The sequence below is a fragment of the Ranitomeya variabilis genome, chromosome 5, assembly GCF_051348905.1.
Source record: "Ranitomeya variabilis isolate aRanVar5 chromosome 5, aRanVar5.hap1, whole genome shotgun sequence".
NCBI lineage: Eukaryota > Metazoa > Chordata > Amphibia > Anura > Dendrobatidae > Ranitomeya > Ranitomeya variabilis.
The window spans coordinates 484,174,813-484,199,346 of NC_135236.1; the positions used below are offsets into that span (position 1 = coordinate 484,174,813).

Consider the following 24,534-nt stretch of genomic DNA (forward strand, 5'->3'; position numbering starts at 1 on the left):
CCCGTGACACCAGCACTAACAGCTAGACTGAGAGCAGTGCCCAGCACTAACAGTAGGACTGAGAGCAGTGCCCAGCACTAAAAGCTGGACTGAGAATAGTGTCCAGCAGTAACAGCTGGACTGAGAGCAGTGCCCAGCACTAACAGAAGGACTGAGAACAGTGCCCAGCACTAACAGAAGGACTGAGGACAGTGCCCAGCACTAACAGTAGGACTGAGAGTGGTGACCAGCACTAACAGTAGGACTGAGAGCGGTGACCAGCACTAACAGTAGGACTGAGACCTGGACTATCAGTAGGACTCAGTTTTCTGTTGTGCCCAGGGTCGTTCTTTAGGAACCTTAATAATTACCTGAAAGGATGTCGATTCCAGCAAAACAAAGCTCTGCAATCACATCGTGAATTTCTGGTTCATCCGGCATCGGGGGTCCAACCTGCAACACTCTTCTGTTGCTATCTGTCAGCGCTTCAACAATCGCAAGGAATTGGGCTGCATTGTTTCCAAACATCTCAACCAGAAGTCGCTCAGTATTAGTACGAGGCCACGGCAACTGGGAATAGAATAGCAGATGTACTTTCTTATTATGTGGCCTATCTTACTATGCACAGATAGTGTTGGCAATTGCATCGTTTCGGTTGGTCTGCATTAATCAGAATGTCAAAGAAAAGGATGTAGATGTACCGGGCAGGAGGGAAAGCTAGTAGATCCCCATGCTGCATAGAGGGATCCCCATTAAAAAAAGGATGATTATGATCTCATTGTATGAAGCTTTTCAGAACATACCTGGGAAACGGGTAAATGTATTAGTACGGTTTGAAATAAAGACGTTATAAACCTTCAGGCTTACATTACACTAAATAGTTGCACATGAAAATAATGAGTCTGGGTCTACATGGCGACTTTGGTTGTGATATCTGACATGCGACTAAAGTTTGCCAGATGCTGCTACAGTGAATGTGGTAACATTGTGACCCCTGAAAGGACTGCGACAAGAAAGTCACAAGAAATCCAACAGGAATACAGTTTTTTGCTATCTGCTTGTCACAGTCACTACGTGACCCCAATCACTTTTATTACGCTGCAATGTAGTAACACCTAGTGAACTATGGGTGCACAGCAGGCGTCGCAGACAAAGCGGCCGTGTAGCTTCAGCCTAAATAAAGTACATTTTAGGACCTTATGCAGCCCTTCCCTTCTCTTCTCGCCACTTTAGAAAAGTGTATAAAACACAGAACAATCCTGGCACACTGAACGTATGCTAGTTGGTCAGTACATATCATATCCCTGTCTCACCGGTACACCATCTCTTGCATGGCTTTGCATAGTTTTTGTGCCAAAAAGGTTTTGAACATAATTGATCTAGGACAACACTTAGTCATTCTCTTCTTTTCTGTACACTTTTGAAAAGTATAAACAACTAGTCCCACATAATTACATGTGGGAAGAAGAAGAGATCCAAATACTGATTAAAACCAATGTTTATTAATAACTAGTTAAAAATCAACATCATAAAAAAGCAAAAATTACCGTAGGGGACACCACCATACAAGGGTGTATAAATATATATACTCAATGATATATTATATATACTAAATAGTAATTTGACTGCATACAATGAAAACCACACAACAATAATCCAAATCTAATTCCATCCTTATTATCACATAATTCATTAGTGTGGCCGGTATACCGTGCCCAAACAAAGAATCACTGTCATGTCGGACGCTATTCACACTAGGGCGTCCGACAGACAGCGGTAATTCCACATTCGTCCACTATACGCTCAGTGGCGCCGGCTAGACTTTATCCAGGTTGTCCGGGGTTAATCTAGCTGGTAATCGGATTGGAGACTGGGTCACGCCCACGGCCTTTAAATAGTCATTCTGGACTTTGGGCGTCACCGATTATAGCTTGTGTCTTGTGCCTGGTGATCTCGGTCTGGAGTGGTGGTCAAGGAGAAGCTGGTGGTGTATTATCCTTTGTCATATTTCTCCTTCCTATATTTGTATTTGTTTTGCCCTATGGACATTATAGTGTTTTCCTGTGTGTCTGCGGCGTGGTGCGTTTTTAGTTTTCCCTGTCAGTGCTTTCTGCAGGGGTTGGTGTGTGTTCTTATCACTGGGTGGCGGGTGGAGGTTTCAGCATAGGACTGAAACAGGAGTCAGGGTCAGGCCTGGCGGCCCAGACAAGCACACCATCAGTGTAAATTCTGGGAGAGGGACAGATAGGGTAGTCCCTAGTCTGAGGGATATCGCAGGGGCCCGGGTAACCAGCTGTACTCTACCCAGTACCCATTGTGACAATCACATTATCTGCCTATACCGAAGTTATAGTAAACAGCACAGTGGCATTACGGAGGGCAGAAATGCTAATAACCGCATGTGTGCTCCAAAGTAACCCTTTATAATGGACCAGTGTGGATATTGAACATTGAATTATGTGATATAAGGATTGCTCATTTGTGCATATTATTGTGGAATTAGATTTGGATTATTGTTGTTTGGTTTTCATTGTATGCAGTCACATTACTATTTAGTATATATAATATATCATTGAGTATATATATTTATACATCCTTGTATGGTGGTGTCCCCTATGGTAATTTTTGCTTTTTTATGATGTTGATTTTTAACTAGTTATTAATAAACATTGGTTTTAATCAGTATTGGGATCTCTTCTTCTTCCCACATGTAATTATGTCGGATTAGTTGTTTATATTATTGTGAAGTGCCCTGTGATGGTAAAAGACAGGTGTTGAATTAATTCACTTTTGAAAAGTGTCTAAACCAAAAAATGTTTAAAATAAGTAACTATTGAAAGCACCGGTGGCCTAACGTTAAAATCAAAAAATATCACATGGCCATTATGGCCCAGGGCACACTGGAGAATTACAGTGAAGGAAAACCGTACACCTCTGACCCGTGTCTGGGAGGCTGTGGTTGGTTGTCGTCAGATTACGAAACTGACTGATCCATGGATGGAAGACTTATAACTGTTATAGAAAAGAAGGGTGCCTGTATTGGTTACGGATATGTTTTGGAAATGTCAAACATTTACTTTTGTACATTTTGAGTTGTTTGGTTATTATTATTTGTTATTGCTCTCACTTTAACAGATGAAAATAAACTATTGAGATTCAGTTAGTTCCATAATAATTCTTCTCACTAATAGTTGCCCACTAATTGTACACACATAGAAATTCTCCTAAGAAACACAAAATCTCACTTTTACTTTCTTACATATTCAGCTTTCAGGATTATTAACCTTTTGGACAGTCCGACAGCAAATACAGTAATCCTTCCAAAAATATATAACGTCTATAGTATAATAAATGTTTTTTTTATCTTATCTTATGTAAAGTGCAGAATAAAGTTATCTATAAAAATTACCCTAATAGTCCTTCTAAAATACAATAATGGCTCCTTTGGCTGATAGTAGATACTTAGGACTGAATGATACTCCCCATTAGTTCTATCGGCCCACAGACTATCTTTTATGGCAATGCCAGGTATTCTGATGAAGACCCCATTGTCGTGCTTAGAACAATAAACAATAAAAATGACAATACAATTGCAAAGAAAGTACTCCCTAAAACAGAAAGGGTCCTATTCCCAAACCAACCTTTTCCGCTTCTTTTAGATTATTTTTCAGCTTGGGGCGAAGGATTCCTTTTGGTTTTCTTCTTGACTCAAAAACGGCTCTTTTGAAGATCATTACTGCCATCTAACAATGAATGCATTCAGTTAGTCCCATAAAACAACTCACTTTATATCAGTAGGAAAATTTCCCCTTGAATAGCAACTCACAATTAAAAATGACATCAATGACATTTGTCTGTAATTTAGGCCTCATGCAGACAGCCGTGTTGACCACCTTACCGAGGGATAGACTATTCTCTGCTAGGTGTCGCATCTCTGATCATATTCCACTAGCGTTTATTATTATAAATTGTATGTATACCAAAAAGTATTCTGTCAATAGGAAAAAAGTATGTAAAGAGCCAATAAAAATCGCTGCAGACCCCTTCCCTTCATTTATGGGACCCAGGCACCATAGACTACGTCAATCATTCTGGTAAAGGTCTATTGGCATGAACTGGCACGTGAGAACATAAAACCAGGGAACCAAGGCAGTCGCATGTACTTTCTTACTTACAAAACCAGTGACAAATAAGTGTTTGTAATTCACAATCCTGTGGACTATTCCGGGAGAAAACAGGTCTGTAAAGCTATTTGGACAAATTGCCTTAAAAAAAATTGGTCACTTCTTGTTGTAATTGGCACAGAAAGTGGTCTGGATCCTCCCCCATAAGTGTACAATGTGGATCCCAGCATAAGGTATCCAGAAGCCGTTACTTCCTTTACTTAACTGGGTTATCCAGACATAGGTCATCAAACACCTATCTCTAAGCTATGTCATTAATAGCAGATCGGTGGGGTCTCATTCATATCCATTGCCCTCCTTAATCAGTTGCTTTTTCCTCCAATAAAAGTCGACCGACTATGTGTATGGGGAACGTCTAATATGGCAGATTAAATCAGGGGACATAAGGAATGGCTGGTTGGAATTCAGTCGCTTAATTCTTTTTTCCGTGAAAGTTGAAATGACTTTCTCAAAGTAAAGACAGTGGCATTAGGTCATCGGAAGGAATAACTTTTAGATAGAGCTAAAGGAGTATTTCCATCTCAAAGATCCTATCCCAATATGTAGTAGGTGTACTACTAATAATAATATTAGCAAATACCTCCAATTAGAAATGTAGTATAGTTTTTCTTATTTGCTATGTCGATTTCCTCATCATGTGCAGGATCTTAGGTATTCATGATTATGACTAGGGTTGAGCGACTTTTCATTTTTTGAGATCGAGTCGGGTTTCACGAAACCCGACTTTCTCAAAAGTCGGGTCGAGTGAAATTGGCCGATCTTATTGAAAAGTCGGGGTCGGGGATCGGCCAAAACACGAAACCCAATGCAAGTCAATGGGGGAGCATACTTTTTTAATATTTGCTTCAGCGCGATAATGTTGAAAAGCCGGTAATTCAATTGCCGGCTTTTCATTTCTCCTGCCTAAACCCGACATGATATGAGAAATGGTTTACATACAATAAACCATGTCATATCCCCCTTTTTTTTGCATATTCCACACTACTGTTAGTAGTGTGTATGTGCAAAATTTCGGCGCTGTAGCTTGTAAAATAAAGGGTTAAATCGCGGAAAAAATTGGCGTGGGCTCCCGCGCAATTTTCTCCACCAGAGTGGCAAAGCCAGTGACTGAGGGCAGATATTAATAGCCTAGAGAGGGTCCATGGTTATTGGCCCCCTGGCTACAAACATCTGCCCCCAGCCACCCCAGAAAAGGCACATCTGGAAGTTGCACCTATTCTGGCACTTGGCCACTCTCTTCCCACTCCCCTGTTGCGGTGGGATATGGGATAATGAAGGGTTAATGCCACCTTGCTATTGTAAGGTGACATTAAGCCAGATTAATAATGGAGAGGTGTCAATTATGACACCTATCCATTATTAAGCCAATTGTATGAAAGGGTTAAAAAACACACACACATTATTAAAAAGTATTTTAATGAAATAAACACACAGGTTGTTTTAATATTTTATTGCTCTCTCAATCCACCTGAAGACCCTCGCTTGGCAAAATAATAAACCATCAATATACATACCCTCTGATGACCTGTCACGTCCCACGAGGTAATCCATCTGAAGGGGTTAAAATATTTTACAGGCAGGAGCCCTGCTAATGCAGCTGTGCTCGTGCCTGTAAGCCCCGGCGAATGAAGGAAATGTAGGTCAATGACCTATAGTTACCTTCAGTCGCGGTGATGCGCCCTCTACTGGATGTCCTCATATGACGTCGAGCGTGGGAAAAAGTTCCCAGGCTGCAGTTCATGAGGACATCCAGTAGAGGGCGCATCACCGCGACTGAAGGTAACTATAGGTCATTGACCTACATTTCCTTCATTCGCCGGGACTTACAGGCACGAGCACAGCTGCATTAGCAGGGCTCCTGCTCCAGCTGACATGTGCCCGTAATAGGCGTGGGCAGAATCGCGATCTGCCCGCACCTATTAACTAGTTAAATGCCGCTGTCAAACGCAGACAGCGGCATTTACCTACCGCTTCCGGACGGGCGGCCGGAAATAATCGCATTGCCAACCCCAGTCACATGATCGGAGGTCGGCGATGCTTCAGCATTGTAACCATAGAGGTCCTTGAGACCTCTATGGTTACTGATCCACGGTAGCTGTGAGCGCCACCCTGTGGTCGGCGCTCATAGCACACCTGCATTTCTGCTACATAGCAGAGAACATCAGATCGCTGCTATGTAGTAGAGCCGATCGAGTGGTGCCAGCTTCTAGCCTCTTATGGAGGCTATAAAAGCATGGCAAAGGTAAAAAAAAAAAAAGTTAAAAAAATAAAAAAAAATATAAAAGTTTAAATCACCCCCCTTTCGCCCCAATCAAAATAAATCAATAAAAAAAATAATCAAACCTACACATATTTGGTATCGCCATGTTCAGAATCACCCGATCTATCAATTAAAAAAAAAGCATTAACCTGATCACTAAACAGCGTAGCGAGAAAAATATTTGAAACGCCAGAATTACGTTTTTTTGGTCGCCATGACATTGCATTAAAATGCAATAACGGGTGATCAAAAGAACGTATCTGCACCGATATGGTATCATTAAAAACACCAGCTCAGCACGCAAAAAATAAGCCCTCAACCGACCCCAGGTCAAGAAAAATGGAGACGCTACAGGTATCGGAAAATGGCGCAATTTATTATTTTTTTTAGCAAAGTTTGAAATTTTTTTTCACCCCTTAGATAAAAAATAACCTAGTCATGTTAGGTATCTATGAACTCGTACTGACCTGGAGAATCATAATGGCAGGTCAGTTTTAGCATTTAGTGAACCTAGCAAAAAAGCCAAACAAAAAACAAGTGTGGGACTGCACTTTTTTTGCAATTTCACTGCACTTGGAATTTTTTTCCTGTTTTCTAGTACACGACATGGTAAAACCAATGATGTCGTTCAAAAGTACAACTCGTCCCGAATAAAAATAAAAAATAAGCCCTCACATGGCCAAATTGACGGAAAAATAAAAAAGTTATGGCTCTGAGAAGGAGGGGAGTGAAAAACGAACACGGAAAAACGGAAAATCCCAAGGTCATGAAGGGGTTAATAAATGGCTTAAAGAAGGTCAGGAAGTTTTTATTTCAAATAAAGGACTTTGTTCTGCTTGTCTTTTTGCATTTGACTATGGAGTTAGTAATGGGGGTGTCTTATAGACGCCTCTCCATTACTAACTCCCGGGATTGATGTCAGCTGACATCATCCCCCCCAAATATCACCCCTCTTGCCACCACATCAGGGCAAGTGGGAAGATCGGAGGCTAAGCGCTAGAATTGGCGCATCTAATGGGTGTGCTATTTCTGTGGCGGATAACGGCTGATGTTCTTATTCTGGGAGGGGATCCTTCCAAGGCTATCAATATCAGCCCGCATTTGTCTGTTTAGCTTTTGCTGGTTATTTTTTTGGGGGTCCCCACTTTGTATTAACTAGTAAAAGCTACGCAGATAGTTGTGAGAAATCAATAGCCTGGTAAGCTCCATGTTTATTACCTCTTTCCTAAGCTATTAAGATCAGCTCTCCGCTTTCCCTCAGCTGGTTAGTAAAAATTAGTGCCCCCACGCCATTTTTTTCTTGTATTTATTTAGTTTTTAAATAAATACAAGTGCAGAAAACTACACACGTAAGGCACTGATTATGTATCTCAATGCCATCTATCATCTACCTAGCTATATCTGTATATAATATTGTTTTATTCGTTAGAAAACAAATGTCAGAGAATTACGGTATGTAAAATCTGATGTTAAATATTTATTGCATACGGACTGTATATGAATGTCAGATGGATGCTACTTGCTTAGAATCGCATTGTACTCTCATGACACTTATCCTACTTTTCTCGATCAACATCGGACCGAATTTTTAAATGTTAGTGTGACTCCAGCCTTATAGTTTAGGGGGCTGGATATAATAGGTGCTCTTACACAACAGTGTTTAAGTACATGTACTTTCTCCTGTGTTTGCGCCTTTTAAGAAAATAGACGTTTTGAACTTTTCCTTAAAGGAGTATTCTCCATCTACAAAATCCGATCCCAATATGTTGTAGGTGTAATAATAATAATATTAGCAAATACCTCCAACTAGAAATGTTTTATAGTTTTTCTGGTCTCTTTTCCTCATGTGCAGGCATTGCAGGATCTAAAGTATCCATAGTTACGACAACTAGCTAACTAACTGCCACTATATCAGTGGTCGTAACCATGGATACTCTATGTGACTGCAGACTTCAGATTGTGACACCATGTAGTGCATTACGGACACTGCCATGATTTCCCGGTATTCCCCATGCCAGGAGGTGGTCACCTGACTGTATGCATGCGTTTTTCATACTTGTGGTCACATGCCAACTAGACTGATCTAGCGTCTCTCAGTTCACGTCTATTGGAAATCGCTGAATGCGTCTAGTAGGCACATGACCTCAAGCACGCAAATCGCATCCATGCAGTCAGGTGACTGCCCTCTCACATCGAGAATACCAGGAGACTGTGACAGCATGCGCACCGCCCCGGTCACACAGAGTGATGGCAGGCTATTGGCCTAATCCTAGACAGCCTATTTAACACACAGAACTGCATTTCCCTTTTGTAGATGCTTTCTCTGTTTCAATGACTATAACTGGTCTCCTCTGTATGACGGGTTGATGATCCTGTGAAACAGTTATGCGAAACACTAAACTTGTGAATTTCTAGGCAGATTTGAAGCCTTATCTCAACCTACCCCTGACATATATTACTACACAGCATTAAGGATGTATTGCAGTGTGTACACGGGTCCATTTCTATTCATACTGTATCCAGTTCCGGATATGTTATTGGAAACAAGGCAGCTGTAATACACAAGGAAATCTTCCTACATGCTTCAGTAGCAGTAAGCAGCAGCGGGACTTCTGTAGTGTGTACAAGTAACCCCACCGGCAGTATTCCATGTCTTGTTCCCTGACTTGCGTCTATGAATATCTTACTGAGCTTGTAAGTCATGTCTGGCATCTACAATCACTTCACTTCTTAAGGCGAGCAAATGTTTGTTTACCTTAAGAGTGGACTCTTTAAAAGCTTTCTTTGTCTCTTCGTTGTATGAGGAATCGCTCATATGTTCAAGCTGACTAAGCTCGCTGATCTTACCGAGAGCACGGCGCGCAAACACCTAGAAAAACACACAAATATCAAACAGGAGATGTCTCAATCACCTTGTCATTCATACAAAGAAACAATAGGCCAGTAAACAAAAATATTAATTGCATTATAATCCTATGTGAATCGGGAAGTTCAGAAGCCAAGTTCGGTGCTCAGCAATGAATATTCATTCTGAAGTTTATGGAAAATGTAATTATTTGTACTCTATAAATACAAATGAAAAAGGAAACATAAACCCTCTTCTCTTCCATGAATAATAAAAAAGAAAATAGATTTCTTTAGTTATTATTGTTGCAGTCCACCCTGGCAGCCAAGGAGCTCCACTCCTTGCTCACTTCCTGCTGAGACACCTAGGGCTCGCTGACTACTGCTCTCTTAGGCTACTTTCACATTAGCGTTTTAATCTGCAGCGTTTAATCCGCAAACGCAAGGACACGAAAAACGCATGAAAACGCGTGTAAACGCAGCGTTTTTAAAACGCTTACGGTTACCGCATGCGTCATTAAAACCAAAAGAAATACCAATCATGCGGATATACTTATAAATAACAAAATCCCTTCCATAGGACGTGCCCATTGCACTCCACTGAAAAAGGAGGGGGAGGGGCAAACTCCCAAACATATATATTTAATAAACTGAGCAGAGCATGATGCCCCAAAAGAACCAATAACCACAACACAACATGACAACTATTGTGCAAACTAGAAATTTTATTGACAAATGCAAAAATACTAAAAACAACACAGATATATGAGGGTATGGTGTATGACTACTATGAACACCATCAGGAACACGCATAAGTGCAAAAGTCACAAGGGTACAATTGTAAAGCCCTATGGCATGGTAATACAAGTAACGTTTGCAGTATAATGCACCATGTGGAAATACCACGGAGGGGGGGAGAGTGGGCACTATATTGTGTCAAATGACCAATAACTTAATGCAGGAAAATCCCACCATGCCTAACACCCGCCCCTATTGCAACTGCCCGAGAATAAATATATAGTAACTAAACCATGAACTGCCAACTGAGCTTACCCATGTATGCGATGTCCTGTGTATGGTGTCCAAAGAAAAATGCCCCGACGCACGTTTCGCGATTGTCGCTTCTTCGGGAGGCAGTGTAAGTGTGGCAAACTGAGGAGTGTTTTGTATCATTGTAGCAGCTGCTGCTAATTAGCGTTGGTGATAAGCGGCGCATGCGGGTGGACACACTCAGACGCGCCGCGCTACTTCCGGCCATCCCAGCGGCGCACAGAGAAGGGAAATATCCCCGTGACGTCATCAGATCTGTGCGTCGCTGTTAAAGGATGCCGTTAGGAGGCGCGGCTTATCCAAGAATCCATTGCGCATGCGCGCCACCCGCGGCCATTTTGGAAAAGGGAATGAGTGCTGGCAAGTCGGAATAAAGGTAAAATATAGCTGTACATTTATAGAAAGACATGAAATGTATATAAATTGGACCAAAGAACCCACGCTACCGTTAGAACACAATGAATCATAAATAATTAACATAAGACTGATGCTGGACATAAAAAAGATGGAAATAACATCAATAAATACATAATGCTCTATAAGTGCTAAGAAAGCGGCAAACATTGCCACTTCCCCTCTGATATATAATCAGAGAAGGTTCTCCCAGCAGATACACAGCCTCTTCCAAATGGGCACGCTTAGAGATGGCATCACCGGCAGAACGATGTAAAAGGTGCAATACAGCTGTAGCTAAAATATGAAAACAAAAGGAAAAAGACAATGATTAAAAACCCAAATTAAAAGCAAAAGAAACAGGGAGACAATGTTTTAATACAAGACGCGCCTATAGAAAAGGGACAAACGATAATTTTTCATTAAGGCCATTCGGGGCCATAGTCCCCAGGAGCACAATCCAGCGACACTCGACTTGTGCTAACGTACGTTTGGGGTCGCCACCCCTATTGCCCAGATGGACCCGATCGATACCCCGTACCTTAAATGTGTCAGGGTTGCAATTATGATATGTCTTGAAATGTCTTGGGATCGTTTTAAGTTCCAAGATGTTATCAATGTCCCTAGCTGCTTCAATATCCCTGACATGTTCTCGGACCCTGACACGAAGTTCACGAGATGTGAGACCTACATAGATTAAATTGCATGCACAAGTAGCGTAGTACACCACATAAGTGGTGCTACACGATATATAACTTGTGATCCGGAAGTCCCTACCTCCCCCAGCCGCAGAAAAGGAAGTGGTTCTGATGATGTTTTTGCATGCCTTACAGGAGCCGCAGGGAAAACAACCCCACCTTGGTGGTCCTGAACCAAAAATTCTTGGGGGTGCAGGGACGTAGTGACTCCTCACCAGCTGATCTTTAAGACTCTTCCCCCTTCTCGCTGTAAGAAGGGGGCGGTCCGGCAAGATGCTGTTAAGGGTGGGCTCAGTTTTCAGTACAGACCAGTGTCTCTGCAGAACCTCCCGGATGTCATCCCACCTGTTGTTAAATGTAGAGATAAACCTTATCGGCTGATCTCTCACAACAGGAGTGGGTCTGGGAGGTCTGCAGAGCAACTGCTCTCTGGGGGAGCTCCTGGCACGTAAATAACCTTTTTTGATGACCCTCCTGCTGTAGCCCCGATCCCGGAACCGATCAGTAAGGTCCCGAGCCTGGCGCTCAAAGATCCCATCCGCAGAGCAGACTCTCTTCATTCTAAGGAACTGGCCTACTGGTATAGCTCGTATAGTTGACCTGGTGTGAGCTGAGCTAGAATGGAGCAGAGCATTAACCGATGTTTCCTTACGGAATACGTCCGTCTGTATAATCCCATCCTCACACCTCATTATTTTGATGTCCAAAAAATCTATCTCATTAGTAGCTATTCGATGGGTGAGCCGGATGTTACGGCTATTTTGATTCAGCTCTCGGATGAAATCAAGGAGAGCCAGCTCGGGACCCTGCCAAATCAGCAACACATCATCAATATAACGGTACCAGCACTGCACATGGGAGGCGGCGCATGCGCCCTCCCCAAAAACCTCCCTCTCCCAATGTCCGAGAAAGAGGTTAGCGTACGAGGGCGCACACGCCGCGCCCATGGCAGTGCCGCGGTTCTGTAAAAAATACCGATCTTTAAATAGAAAAAAATTGTGTGTTAGAATGAAGTGTAAGAGTTCCAAGATCAGGGCCCGCATCAGGGGGTCAAGGTTACTCATGCTCAAAAAGAACTCCACCGCCTCTAACCCGTCATCATGTTTGATGCTGGAGTAGAGGGACTCCACGTCAACTGTCGCAAAAACCATATCAGGCTCCAATGTAAGGCCATCCAGTCTCCTCAGGACGTCCGTAGTGTCTCTGACATAGGAGGGGAGCGACTCCACTAATGGATGCAGATAGAATTCAATGAACTTGCACACAGGGTCGCATAGCCCTCCCATGCCAGAGACAATCGGACGCCCCGGGGGTTCGACCGGATCCTTATGAACCTTCGGCAGTAGGTAGAAGGTAGGGACCACCGGATATTCAACAAGAAGACCCTCAAACACCTTTTTTGATATAATACCTCGTGTCAGGGCCCGATCAAGAATCTCAAAAAGAGTCCTCGAAAACCCAGATAATGGGTTACATGTCAGGGGTATATATGATTCACGATCCCTCAACTGACGAAAGGCCTCCCTTTCGTACTTCACTGTCGGCCAGATGACCACGTTCCCCCCCTTATCTGCAGGTTTTATCACAATATCCTGCATAGACCTGAGTTCTTTTAAGGCTCTACATTGTGCAGATGTTAAATTGTTGCCCCTCTTATCACTCGGAATTTTCTTGAGATCCTCCACCACCAATTTATTGAAGATGTCAACCTGGGGACAAAGTGAAAAGGGAGGGAACGTGGTACATCTACGCACGACAGAGGTAGGAAAGGTACCTGTGGCTGGTGGATCCGACTCTCCTGCAAGCTCCTCCAAAGCAGCCAATGCCTCATGCTCGAGTGTTGTATCGGGTCTGAAGGTATCCTGAGGTTTAAAATGTAGCTTACGTAGAAGGACCTTCCTCAGGAACAACTGTGTGTCCTTCATAGCTGTAAAATAATTGAACTTATTAGTGGGGACAAAAGTCAACCCTAAACCCAAGACATTAAGCTGATCTTTAGATAACACATGATCTGACAGGTTGATTACCTCCAGATGGTTAGTGGGTTTAGATTTTTTCTCCACAGATTGGGGTGGGGTAACCCTGCGTTTACTTTTTCCTTTGCGATTCCAAGCCTTCCCAATTCCCAACCTTTCAGTGAACATATGATTCGTTTGACTACTACTGGCTTGATCCTCCTCCATAGAGGATGCAGATGAAAACAAATTACGATGAACTGGAGGCTTCACTTGGGTGGGTAACTTTTTCTTCCACCTATACACATAATTGTTTTTGTAATCCATTACATCCCTCTGATATTTTTTAGTCTTCGATGCAACGATGTCTTTTTTTTAACTAAATTAAAGGGGTTACTTAACAAGAAAACGCGCCTGTGGTGGAATAGGGCTTTTTTGGAGCGCTATCTGGCCAAGGGCCTGATCCCGAGGGGATTGAGGGTACAAGTTTTCCCTTCTTTCACTGTGGAAGATGAGCTCCTTAGGAAGGAATGGGAGGGGTTGTCCTCCAACTGCTCGAGAGGGTATATGGAGCTATTAATTAAATCAAATACCACCTCCTTGGAAGAGGTGGAAAAGGAGATTGGTTCCCTACAAGAATCTTTGTGTAACAGCTTGTCAACAACAGCTCAGAACAAACTTAATGATGAGTTGGAGGGGGACTTTCAGAGGTGGGAAAAAGACATCGTTGCATCGAAGACTAAAAAATATCAGAGGGATGTAATGGATTACAAAAACAATTATGTGTATAGGTGGAAGAAAAAGTTACCCACCCAAGTGAAGCCTCCAGTTCATCGTAATTCGTTTTCATCTGCATCCTCTATGGAGGAGGATCAAGCCAGTAGTAGTCAAACGAATCATATGTTCACTGAAAGGTTGGGAATTGGGAAGGCTTGGAATCGCAAAGGAAAAAGTAAACGCAGGGTTACCCCACCCCAATCTGTGGAGAAAAAATCTAAACCCACTAACCATCTGGAGGTAATCAACCTGTCAGATCATGTGTTATCTAAAGATCAGCTTAATGTCTTGGGTTTAGGGTTGACTTTTGTCCCCACTAATAAGTTCAATTATTTTACAGCTATGAAGGACACACAGTTGTTCCTGAGGAAGGTCCTTCTACGTAAGCTACATTTTAAACCTCAGGATACCTTCAGACCCGATACAACACTCGAGCATGAGGCATTGGCTGCTTTGGAGGAGCTTGCAGGAGAGTCGGATCCACCAGCCACAGGTACCTTTCCTACCTCTGTCGTGCGTAGATGTACCACGTTCCCTCCCTTTTCACTTTGTCCCCAGATTGACATCTTCAATAAATTGGTGGTGGAGGATCTCAAGAAAATTCCGAGTGATAAGAGGGGCAACAATTTAACATCTGCACAATGTAGAGCCTTAAAAGAACTCAGGTCTATGCAGGATATTGTGATAAAACCTGCAGATAAGGGGGGGAACGTGGTCATCTGGCCGACAGTGAAGTACGAAAGGGAGGCCTTTCGTCAGTTGAGGGATCGTGAATCATATATACCCCTGACATGTAACCCATTATCTGGGTTTTCGAGGACTCTTTTTGAGATTCTTGATCGGGCCCTGACACGAGGTATTATATCAAAAAAGGTGTTTGAGGGTCTTCTTGTTGAATATCCGGTGGTCCCTACCTTCTACCTACTGCCGAAGGTTCATAAGGATCCGGTCGAACCCCCGGGGCGTCCGATTGTCTCTGGCATGGGAGGGCTATGCGACCCTGTGTGCAAGTTCATTGAATTCTATCTGCATCCATTAGTGGAGTCGCTCCCCTCCTATGTCAGAGACACTACGGACGTCCTGAGGAGACTGGATGGCCTTACATTGGAGCCTGATATGGTTTTTGCGACAGTTGACGTGGAGTCCCTCTACTCCAGCATCAAACATGATGACGGGTTAGAGGCGGTGGAGTTCTTTTTGAGCATGAGTAACCTTGACCCCCTGATGCGGGCCCTGATCTTGGAACTCTTACACTTCATTCTAACACACAATTTTTTTCTATTTAAAGATCGGTATTTTTTACAGAACCGCGGCACTGCCATGGGCGCGGCGTGTGCGCCCTCGTACGCTAACCTCTTTCTCGGACATTGGGAGAGGGAGGTTTTTGGGGAGGGCGCATGCGCCGCCTCCCATGTGCAGTGCTGGTACCGTTATATTGATGATGTGTTGCTGATTTGGCAGGGTCCCGAGCTGGCTCTCCTTGATTTCATCCGAGAGCTGAATCAAAATAGCCGTAACATCCGGCTCACCCATCGAATAGCTACTAATGAGATAGATTTTTTGGACATCAAAATAATGAGGTGTGAGGATGGGATTATACAGACGGACGTATTCCGTAAGGAAACATCGGTTAATGCTCTGCTCCATTCTAGCTCAGCTCACACCAGGTCAACTATACGAGCTATACCAGTAGGCCAGTTCCTTAGAATGAAGAGAGTCTGCTCTGCGGATGGGATCTTTGAGCGCCAGGCTCGGGACCTTACTGATCGGTTCCGGGATCGGGGCTACAGCAGGAGGGTCATCAAAAAAGGTTATTTACGTGCCAGGAGCTCCCCCAGAGAGCAGTTGCTCTGCAGACCTCCCAGACCCACTCCTGTTGTGAGAGATCAGCCGATAAGGTTTATCTCTACATTTAACAACAGGTGGGATGACATCCGGGAGGTTCTGCAGAGACACTGGTCTGTACTGAAAACTGAGCCCACCCTTAACAGCATCTTGCCGGACCGCCCCCTTCTTACAGCGAGAAGGGGGAAGAGTCTTAAAGATCAGCTGGTGAGGAGTCACTACGTCCCTGCACCCCCAAGAATTTTTGGTTCAGGACCACCAAGGTGGGGTTGTTTTCCCTGCGGCTCCTGTAAGGCATGCAAAAACATCATCAGAACCACTTCCTTTTCTGCGGCTGGGGGAGGTAGGGACTTCCGGATCACAAGTTATATATCGTGTAGCACCACTTATGTGGTGTACTACGCTACTTGTGCATGCAATTTAATCTATGTAGGTCTCACATCTCGTGAACTTCGTGTCAGGGTCCGAGAACATGTCAGGGATATTGAAGCAGCTAGGGACATTGATAACATCTTGGAACTTAAAACGATCCCAAGACATTTCAAGACATATCATAATTGCAACCCTGACACATTTAAGGTACGGGGTATCGATCGGGTCCATCTGGGCAATAGGGGTGGCGACCCCAAACGTACGTTAGCACAAGTCGAGTGTCGCTGGATTGTGCTCCTGGGGACTATGGCCCCGAATGGCCTTAATGAAAAATTATCGTTTGTCCCTTTTCTATAGGCGCGTCTTGTATTAAAACATTGTCTCCCTGTTTCTTTTGCTTTTAATTTGGGTTTTTAATCATTGTCTTTTTCCTTTTGTTTTCATATTTTAGCTACAGCTGTATTGCACCTTTTACATCGTTCTGCCGGTGATGCCATCTCTAAGCGTGCCCATTTGGAAGAGGCTGTGTATCTGCTGGGAGAACCTTCTCTGATTATATATCAGAGGGGAAGTGGCAATGTTTGCCGCTTTCTTAGCACTTATAGAGCATTATGTATTTATTGATGTTATTTCCATCTTTTTTATGTCCAGCATCAGTCTTATGTTAATTATTTATGATTCATTGTGTTCTAACGGTAGCGTGGGTTCTTTGGTCCAATTTATATACATTTCATGTCTTTCTATAAATGTACAGCTATATTTTACCTTTATTCCGACTTGCCAGCACTCATTCCCTTTTCCAAAATGGCCGCGGGTGGCGCGCATGCGCAATGGATTCTTGGATAAGCCGCGCCTCCTAACGGCATCCTTTAACAGCGACGCACAGATCTGATGACGTCACGGGGATATTTCCCTTCTCTGTGCGCCGCTGGGATGGCCGGAAGTAGCGCGGCGCGTCTGAGTGTGTCCACCCGCATGCGCCGCTTATCACCAACGCTAATTAGCAGCAGCTGCTACAATGATACAAAACACTCCTCAGTTTGCCACACTTACACTGCCTCCCGAAGAAGCGACAATCGCGAAACGTGCGTCGGGGCATTTTTCTTTGGACACCATACACAGGACATCGCATACATGGGTAAGCTCAGTTGGCAGTTCATGGTTTAGTTACTATATATTTATTCTCGGGCAGTTGCAATAGGGGCGGGTGTTAGGCATGGTGGGATTTTCCTGCATTAAGTTATTGGTCATTTGACACAATATAGTGCCCACTCTCCCCCCCTCCGTGGTATTTCCACATGGTGCATTATACTGCAAACGTTACTTGTATTACCATGCCATAGGGCTTTACAATTGTACCCTTGTGACTTTTGCACTTATGCGTGTTCCTGATGGTGTTCATAGTAGTCATACACCATACCCTCATATATCTGTGTTGTTTTTAGTATTTTTGCATTTGTCAATAAAATTTCTAGTTTGCACAATAGTTGTCATGTTGTGTTGTGGTTATTGGTTCTTTTGGGGCATCATGCTCTGCTCAGTTTATTAAATATATGCGTCATTAAAACGCAGCGTTTACATGCTTTTGCTTGCGTTTTCCATGCGTTTGCGTTTTTTGTGCGCATGTCGCAAAAATTTACCAGAGAAAAAATCTAGATGCAAGAACCAGCCAATGGGACTACAGAGGGCGTGTATTATGTGAAATCTATATATAGACCCTAGGACAGCTGAAATCTTCAGATTTTGCTCCTGTGTCCTGTGAGAAGATGGATCTTCACATGGATAGCTATTACTTCAAACTGGATCTGAGCATCAAGATTTTTCTGGCATGTGCGTTTGCTTGGGAGCAACACCGAAACCGGGAAAGACAGAGAAGGACAAGGCGTAGGCGGTTTTGGCAACACCCCATTGTAGAACTGCGTGAGAGCCGTGGTGCATATCACACCCTGTATGGTGAGCTCAATGAGAACCCAGAACAATTCCCGGAATATACCAGGATGTCACAAGACTCTTTCCGGGATTTGCTTGATCGTGTCCAAGGAGCCATCCGGAGACAGGACACACAGCTCCGTAGAGCCATTCCACCAGCGGAACGTCTCCTGGTTACCTTAAGGTACGTAATAATTCTAAACAAAAGCTACCCAAAATTTTTTGCAGGTCTGATGTTTTTTTGCCTATTTTGTAAATTATTTATTCTTACTACAGATTTCTTGCAACTGGAGAGAGCTTGTCATCCCTTCATTTCCAGTACCGCCTTGGGATTTCCACGCTGTCCGGAATTGTTTTTGAAACCTGCCGGGCTTTATGGACCATTCTCCGTGAGGAATTTATACCCATACCCACGGAGGACATGTGGAAAGAAATTGCTGACAAATTTTGGACTGTTTGTGATTTTCCCAACTGTTTGGGTGCGGTGGATGGGAAGCACATCCGGATTACCAAACCAGCCAGAACGGGATCACAGTTCTTCAACTACAAAAAATATTTTTCAGTAGTTCTTATGGCAATAGCCGATGCGGACTGTCGCTTCATTGCTGTGGACATTGGTGCTTTTGGCCGTGGCAACGATTCACAGACTTTTAAAACCTCTGATATGGGCCGACGTGTTTATGGCAAAAATGTTTATTTCCCACAGCCACGACCACTCCCCTACACTCAAGGCCCACCGCTGCCATTTGTAATGGTTGGGGATGAGGCCTTTCAGATGAGTGAAAATCTCCTGAAGCCCTATTCAAGTCGGGACTTGAACCGCACAAAACGGATCTATAACTACAGACTAACCAGGGCACGCAGAACAGTAGAGTGTGCCTTTGGGATTATGGTGTCCAAATGGCGCATTCTAGCAACTGCAATAAATCTAAAAATGGAGACAGTGGATGAGGTGGTTAAAGCCTGTGTGGTTCTCCACAATTTCATTCTGGCTAAGGAGCGACCCACCATAGAACTTGATGAACCTGTTACAAACCCTTTGCCTGATTACCGTCATCACCCGCTGCGGTCAACAGTTGAAGTAGGCCACATGCGGGACCAATTTGCAGCGTTTTTTGATTCTGACATTGGACGTGTGCCATGGCAGGACAATATGGTGTAAAATGTACTGCTGGTTTCGGGTCTGCAAATTTATGTTTGGAATGTTAATGTTTTTTCTAATAAAATAATTGTGATTTACTTTCTTCACCATGTCTCCTATCTATTTCCTTAACAAACCACTTTGGGTTTTTGGGCTTAGGTTCTTGACGTCATTGAGTGCTGTCTTGTTTCACCATTAGCTATTTGCCGCAGACTGTATAGACGATGTCTGTTATTGTCGCAGTAGTTGTCCAGTACTTAACAGCATTATTTGTAAGCCAAAACCAGGAGTGGTAGTTAAATGCTTTTAGTGGTGCATATGTGTTTATTGAACTTTTCCTCACATAGCTCCACTCCAGGTTTAGGCTTACAAATAGTGCTGTAAAATACAGACCGAATACTGAGAGTGTGACGGCAGCCTATACCACAAATCTATAGTAATCAAGTCAGGTGTCTGAAATAATGAATTTATGATGCTAATTGCTCTTGAATTCATTTTTCATGACACTTGTCCGGGTGAGTATAGATATGTCATGTATGACGTACATTGACCCTTCACTTTGTGTGAAATATATGTATATGTACCCATAATATAAAATGGAGGTAATATAATGCATTTCTACAATCAGAAGGTCAGGGGTCATAAATAATGTTTCTGATAAGACACGACCTGTTGAGTACACTTGTGCTGTGTATTACCACCATTTTGTCTTCTGTGTGCTACCAAAAGTCACGGAGTAAACAGAAAGAACTGTTTTTGGAGAAAATACAAGTGTTTTTTTGGGGGGCAACCTCATATCTCTTAAGCAAACACACACCAAGCTTCAGTGTTCTGTTAATTAAGTACTGTAGGTTGGAGGTGGCCCCCCAAAAAGTGTTTGACGCATTATTTGTTATTGGCGCACGGTGTGTGGTGACGGCGGCGAAATACACAATTAACCAAACCTCATTGGGGCAAAACACAGGTTTATTAAATACAAAAACAAAAAAATTAACTGCGCCTGCTTGGGGTTGAGTGCCGATATTGTGGGGTGTTGAGTTGTGAGGTCTGGCTTACTGTAGCCGACATAGGGGTGGCAGGAGAAGGCGCAATGAAACTGCTGGGGTCAGGATATTCAGGGATAGGGCTAGACACATGAGAGGGTTGAGACACACTGGAAGGGTGAGACAAACCAGACATTACAGACACATTGGGAGGTGAGGGGGGAGGGATAGCTATGTTTTTTTGTTTTTTTTTTTGCCTTTCCCCTTCCTTGTTTTGCGCGGGCTCGTTGTCGTGGTGGCAGGGAACGCCAGGGCAGGGTCCGGCAATGGCAGTCTGGTGGTGGTGCCAGGAAACGCCAGGGCAGGGTCCGGCAACGGCAGTCTGGTGGTGGTGCCAGGAAACGCCAGGGCAGGGTCCGGCAACGGCAGTCTGGTGATGGTGCCAGGAAACGCCAGGGCAGGGTCCGGCAACGGCAGTCTGGTGGTGGTGCCAGGAAACGCCAGGGCAGGGTCCGGCAACGGCAGTCTGGTGGTGGTGCCAGGAAACGCCAGGGCAGGGTCCGGCAACGGCAGTCTGGTGGTGGTGCCAGGAAACGCCAGGGCAGGGTCCGGCAACGGCAGTCTTGTAGTGGTGGCGGGGAACGCCAGGCCAGGGTCCTGCGGCGGCAGCATGCTGGTGGCAGTGGAGGAGGCCCAAGCAGGAGCAGCAGTTGTCATGGTGGTGGCGGTGGGCTGACCCACTGCACTGGGCATGGTGGTGGTGCTATTATACGGTCCGGCAGTGTTTGGAATGGAGGTGGCCGTGCAGTGGTATGCAGCAGATGTCGGCATTGATGTAAAGCGTGACAGTGTGGGCACTGTTGGAAATGCCCCCACTGTCTGCTGAAAATACCGACTCTGCTGCATAGCCTGCACGTAAGCAGCATTGCAGGCCTGCATAACAGTAATCTGGAGCTCAGGACTAAGGTGTTCCGACATGCCCTGTTCTATCTGATTAAAAAAATGATGTGCTGGCCTCTGGAGGTCGGCTTTCACTTGGGCAAGGGCTGTGGTTACCTCCTGGATACGTGTGCTCATATGACTAATGGCAGTATCCAGTCGGTCACCCATCGCCTTGAGTCCCTCATGGAAGACCGAGCTCAAGTGCAAAAACTCGGGCATGAGTGACCTGTCCGCGGCCCTCTGCCGCTGCCGGGAGGAGCCCATAAAAAATTGGCTAGAGGCAGAGGACTGGGGAAGGGGAACACCTGATGGACCAGCTTCCTGGTCTCCAGGTTGTGTGGCAGGCCCACTTGCTGCAGCGCTGGAGGATGGCTGGGACGGGTCCGTGGCTGACTGATGAAGGACCGCTCCAGAACCTGGGCCAACAGTGGAGCTCCAAGTGCTGCGGAAAAAAAAAAAAAAATATTACAAAACATTTACAAACAGATAACTGAACAGTTAGATACACATTCAGATAGGGAAAGGTCACACTAACACTATTTGTAGTGAATTTTACATCAGAATTTGCAAGCCAGGAGTTCAACAGTAGGAATAAAAGTTTCATAAAACAACATGCTATACTTATGCATGCATCGACCAGTCCTTGGGGATTAAAAAAACTGATGTAAACTATGAAGAGACGATGGAGGCAATACAAGCCATATCTCTATACAAGGTATTGGGAAGCCAAAACCTGGAGAGGAACTATGAGGGAAAGTATTCAAAGAACACGTACCCCACTTCTGCATCTATCAATCACTCAAGGTTTTGGATTACAAATACTGATGGGAAATACGAATTGACGACAGAGGACATACAAGCCACCTGTATACTCACCAGGACAAGTGTCAGGAAAAATGAATTGAGGAGCCATTGGCATCCTGAATTCATTATTTCTGACACCTAACTTGCTGAGTATAGATCTGTTGTGCAGGCTGCCGTCACACTCTCAGTATTTGCTCAGTATTTCAAATCAGTATTGGTAAGCCAAAACCTGGAGAGGAACTATGTGAGGGAAAGTATTCAAAGAACACGTACCCCACTGCTGCATCTATCAATCACTCAAGGTTTTGGATTACAAATACTGATGGGAAATACGAATTGACGACAGAGGACATACAAGCCACCTGTATACTCACCAGGACAAGTGTCAGGAAAAATGAATTGAGGAGCCATTGGCATCCTGAATTCATTATTTCTGACACCTAACTTGCTGAGTATAGATCTGTTGTGCAGGCTGCCGTCACACTCTCAGTATTTGCTCAGTATTTCAAATCAGTATTGGTAAGCCAAAACCTGGAGAGGAACTATGTGAGGGAAAGTATTCAAAGAACACGTACCCCACTTCTGCATCTATCAATCACTCAAGGTTTTGGATTACAAATACTGATTTGAAATAATGACCCCCAAAAAATTGCATTATACAACACTTTTTTTTTCTTTTTTAACCAATATACTTACGTTCTTCGTGCAAGGACTGGTCTCAAAAACGCAAGGATGCGGTGGTACTTGTATTTGCGTATCCTTGCTGCAGAACCACTTGGAAGCTGGCTCTCTTGGCGCAGGTCCTTGTTGAAGCGGTCCTTCATCGATCTCCAACGTGTTTTCACTTTTGACACTGTTGGCAAAACAAAACATAATAGTTAGGACAATGGTCTTTTGACCATGGTCACACAACTGTATGTGCTGTGAAAAAGTAATGACTTTCTGACATCATACACAGTTGTGTGAGCATGGCCAAGGTATTGACTACATCACACTGCATTGCGATACTTACCAAATGCAGAACGGACCCGAGCCGGGGCATTGGCCCAGCCATCCCACAACGCTGCGGCCACCTCATTCCAAAGCCTCCGGATCGTCACATTGTTGGCGTGCAGTGGATCCCGGGTGTCCCACAATGCGACTCGCTCGTGAACCAGGGAGATGAGGTGTTCATTCTCAATTAGGTCCTCATCCTCCTCTGGAACCTAACAACAAAAAGTACATTAATATAGGAGGCGTTCACATACGGAAGACAGAAAACAGAATCAGAGGAATGGCATGAATATTGAAGTAAAAAAACCCACTGGTGCTGAAGCAAAAGGGAAAGAAAGAGAGAAGTAGAAAGAAATGAAGATTCAAGAATTATAAAGTGAGGATACAATACACATTCAGCCAGCTATACTTACACGATGCCGCCGTGTTGCCCGGCCGTGACTACGCTGCTCCTGCCCAGTCTCCTGCCCAGTCTCTTCCGCTGTAGAAGAAGTGGTCTGAAAAAGGGAAAATATACATTGTCATATGTGTAGATGTGACAGTGAATACAATCTGAGGAGGTGAATACTCACTTCGCTGACATGTTCCCCTTGTGCAGGCCCAGGCGTTTCCTCATCAGAAGAAGAAGACATTCTGATGTGTGCAGAAAGAAAGGAATGACAGAAATTAGGGCATATAGACACAGATTATAGAAAAGAAATGCATTGGATAGGATATTCTCACATAGTTCTGAGGCTTGTTTGCTGATCCAAGGGGCTGTGGGGCGTCTCGTCTGCAAGGCAGTCTGCTGACTAGTGACCTGCAAATGTCCACTACCTCCCTTTATCACCTTGTATGTGGGGGGTGGCTTATCAGTGTCTAGACATGTTTTTCTCAATTGAGACGCATGCGTCGGCAAACGCAAGCAAACGCATTGTACTGGAAAACGCATGCGTTTACATAGACTACAATGCGTTTTTTTGGCGCAAACCTTGCGCAATCAGCCGCATACGTTTCCAGGCGGCAAAATGACGCCTCTAAAAATTACTACATGTTGCATTTCCGCGCCAAGACGCAGACGGCTAGACGACGCATGCGTCGTCAAACGCGGCAAAACGCGAACATAGAAAAACGCATGCGTCGATAATGTTAAAGATAGGAATACACAACGCATGCAGATATTTGCGGAAGAAACGCTGCGGACACAACCGCAAATGTGAAAGCGGCCTTAGCCCATTACTGATGACCGCTGTACATGTATGGTGGGTGTGTGATAACAAGATATGAAGCCATCTGAAGAGCATGCTCAAAACCGTGCGGGTACCAGCTGTGCTACACAGCCAACACCTGGCAGTGACTGATGCAATAGGAGATAGTGCCGATCGCATGAGTTTAGCCTCTCAAGT

The 24,534-nt window shown here is 44.2% G+C and overlaps 1 protein-coding gene across 3 annotated transcripts in view; it reads right to left on the reverse strand.

The window, feature by feature from the left end:
- Positions 1–24,534, reverse strand: part of CFAP54 (cilia and flagella associated protein 54) — a 615,020-nt gene that overhangs the window by 548,761 nt on the left and 41,725 nt on the right. For all 3 annotated transcript variants that reach the window (XM_077265522.1, XM_077265521.1, XM_077265523.1), the window contains 3 exons: positions 9,179–9,292; positions 3,621–3,722; positions 351–549 (listed from right to left, as the gene is read on the reverse strand). In XM_077265522.1, coding sequence (XP_077121637.1) covers positions 351–549; positions 3,621–3,722; positions 9,179–9,292 — 415 coding nt within the window. The remainder of the gene's footprint in view (positions 1–350; positions 550–3,620; positions 3,723–9,178; positions 9,293–24,534) is intronic.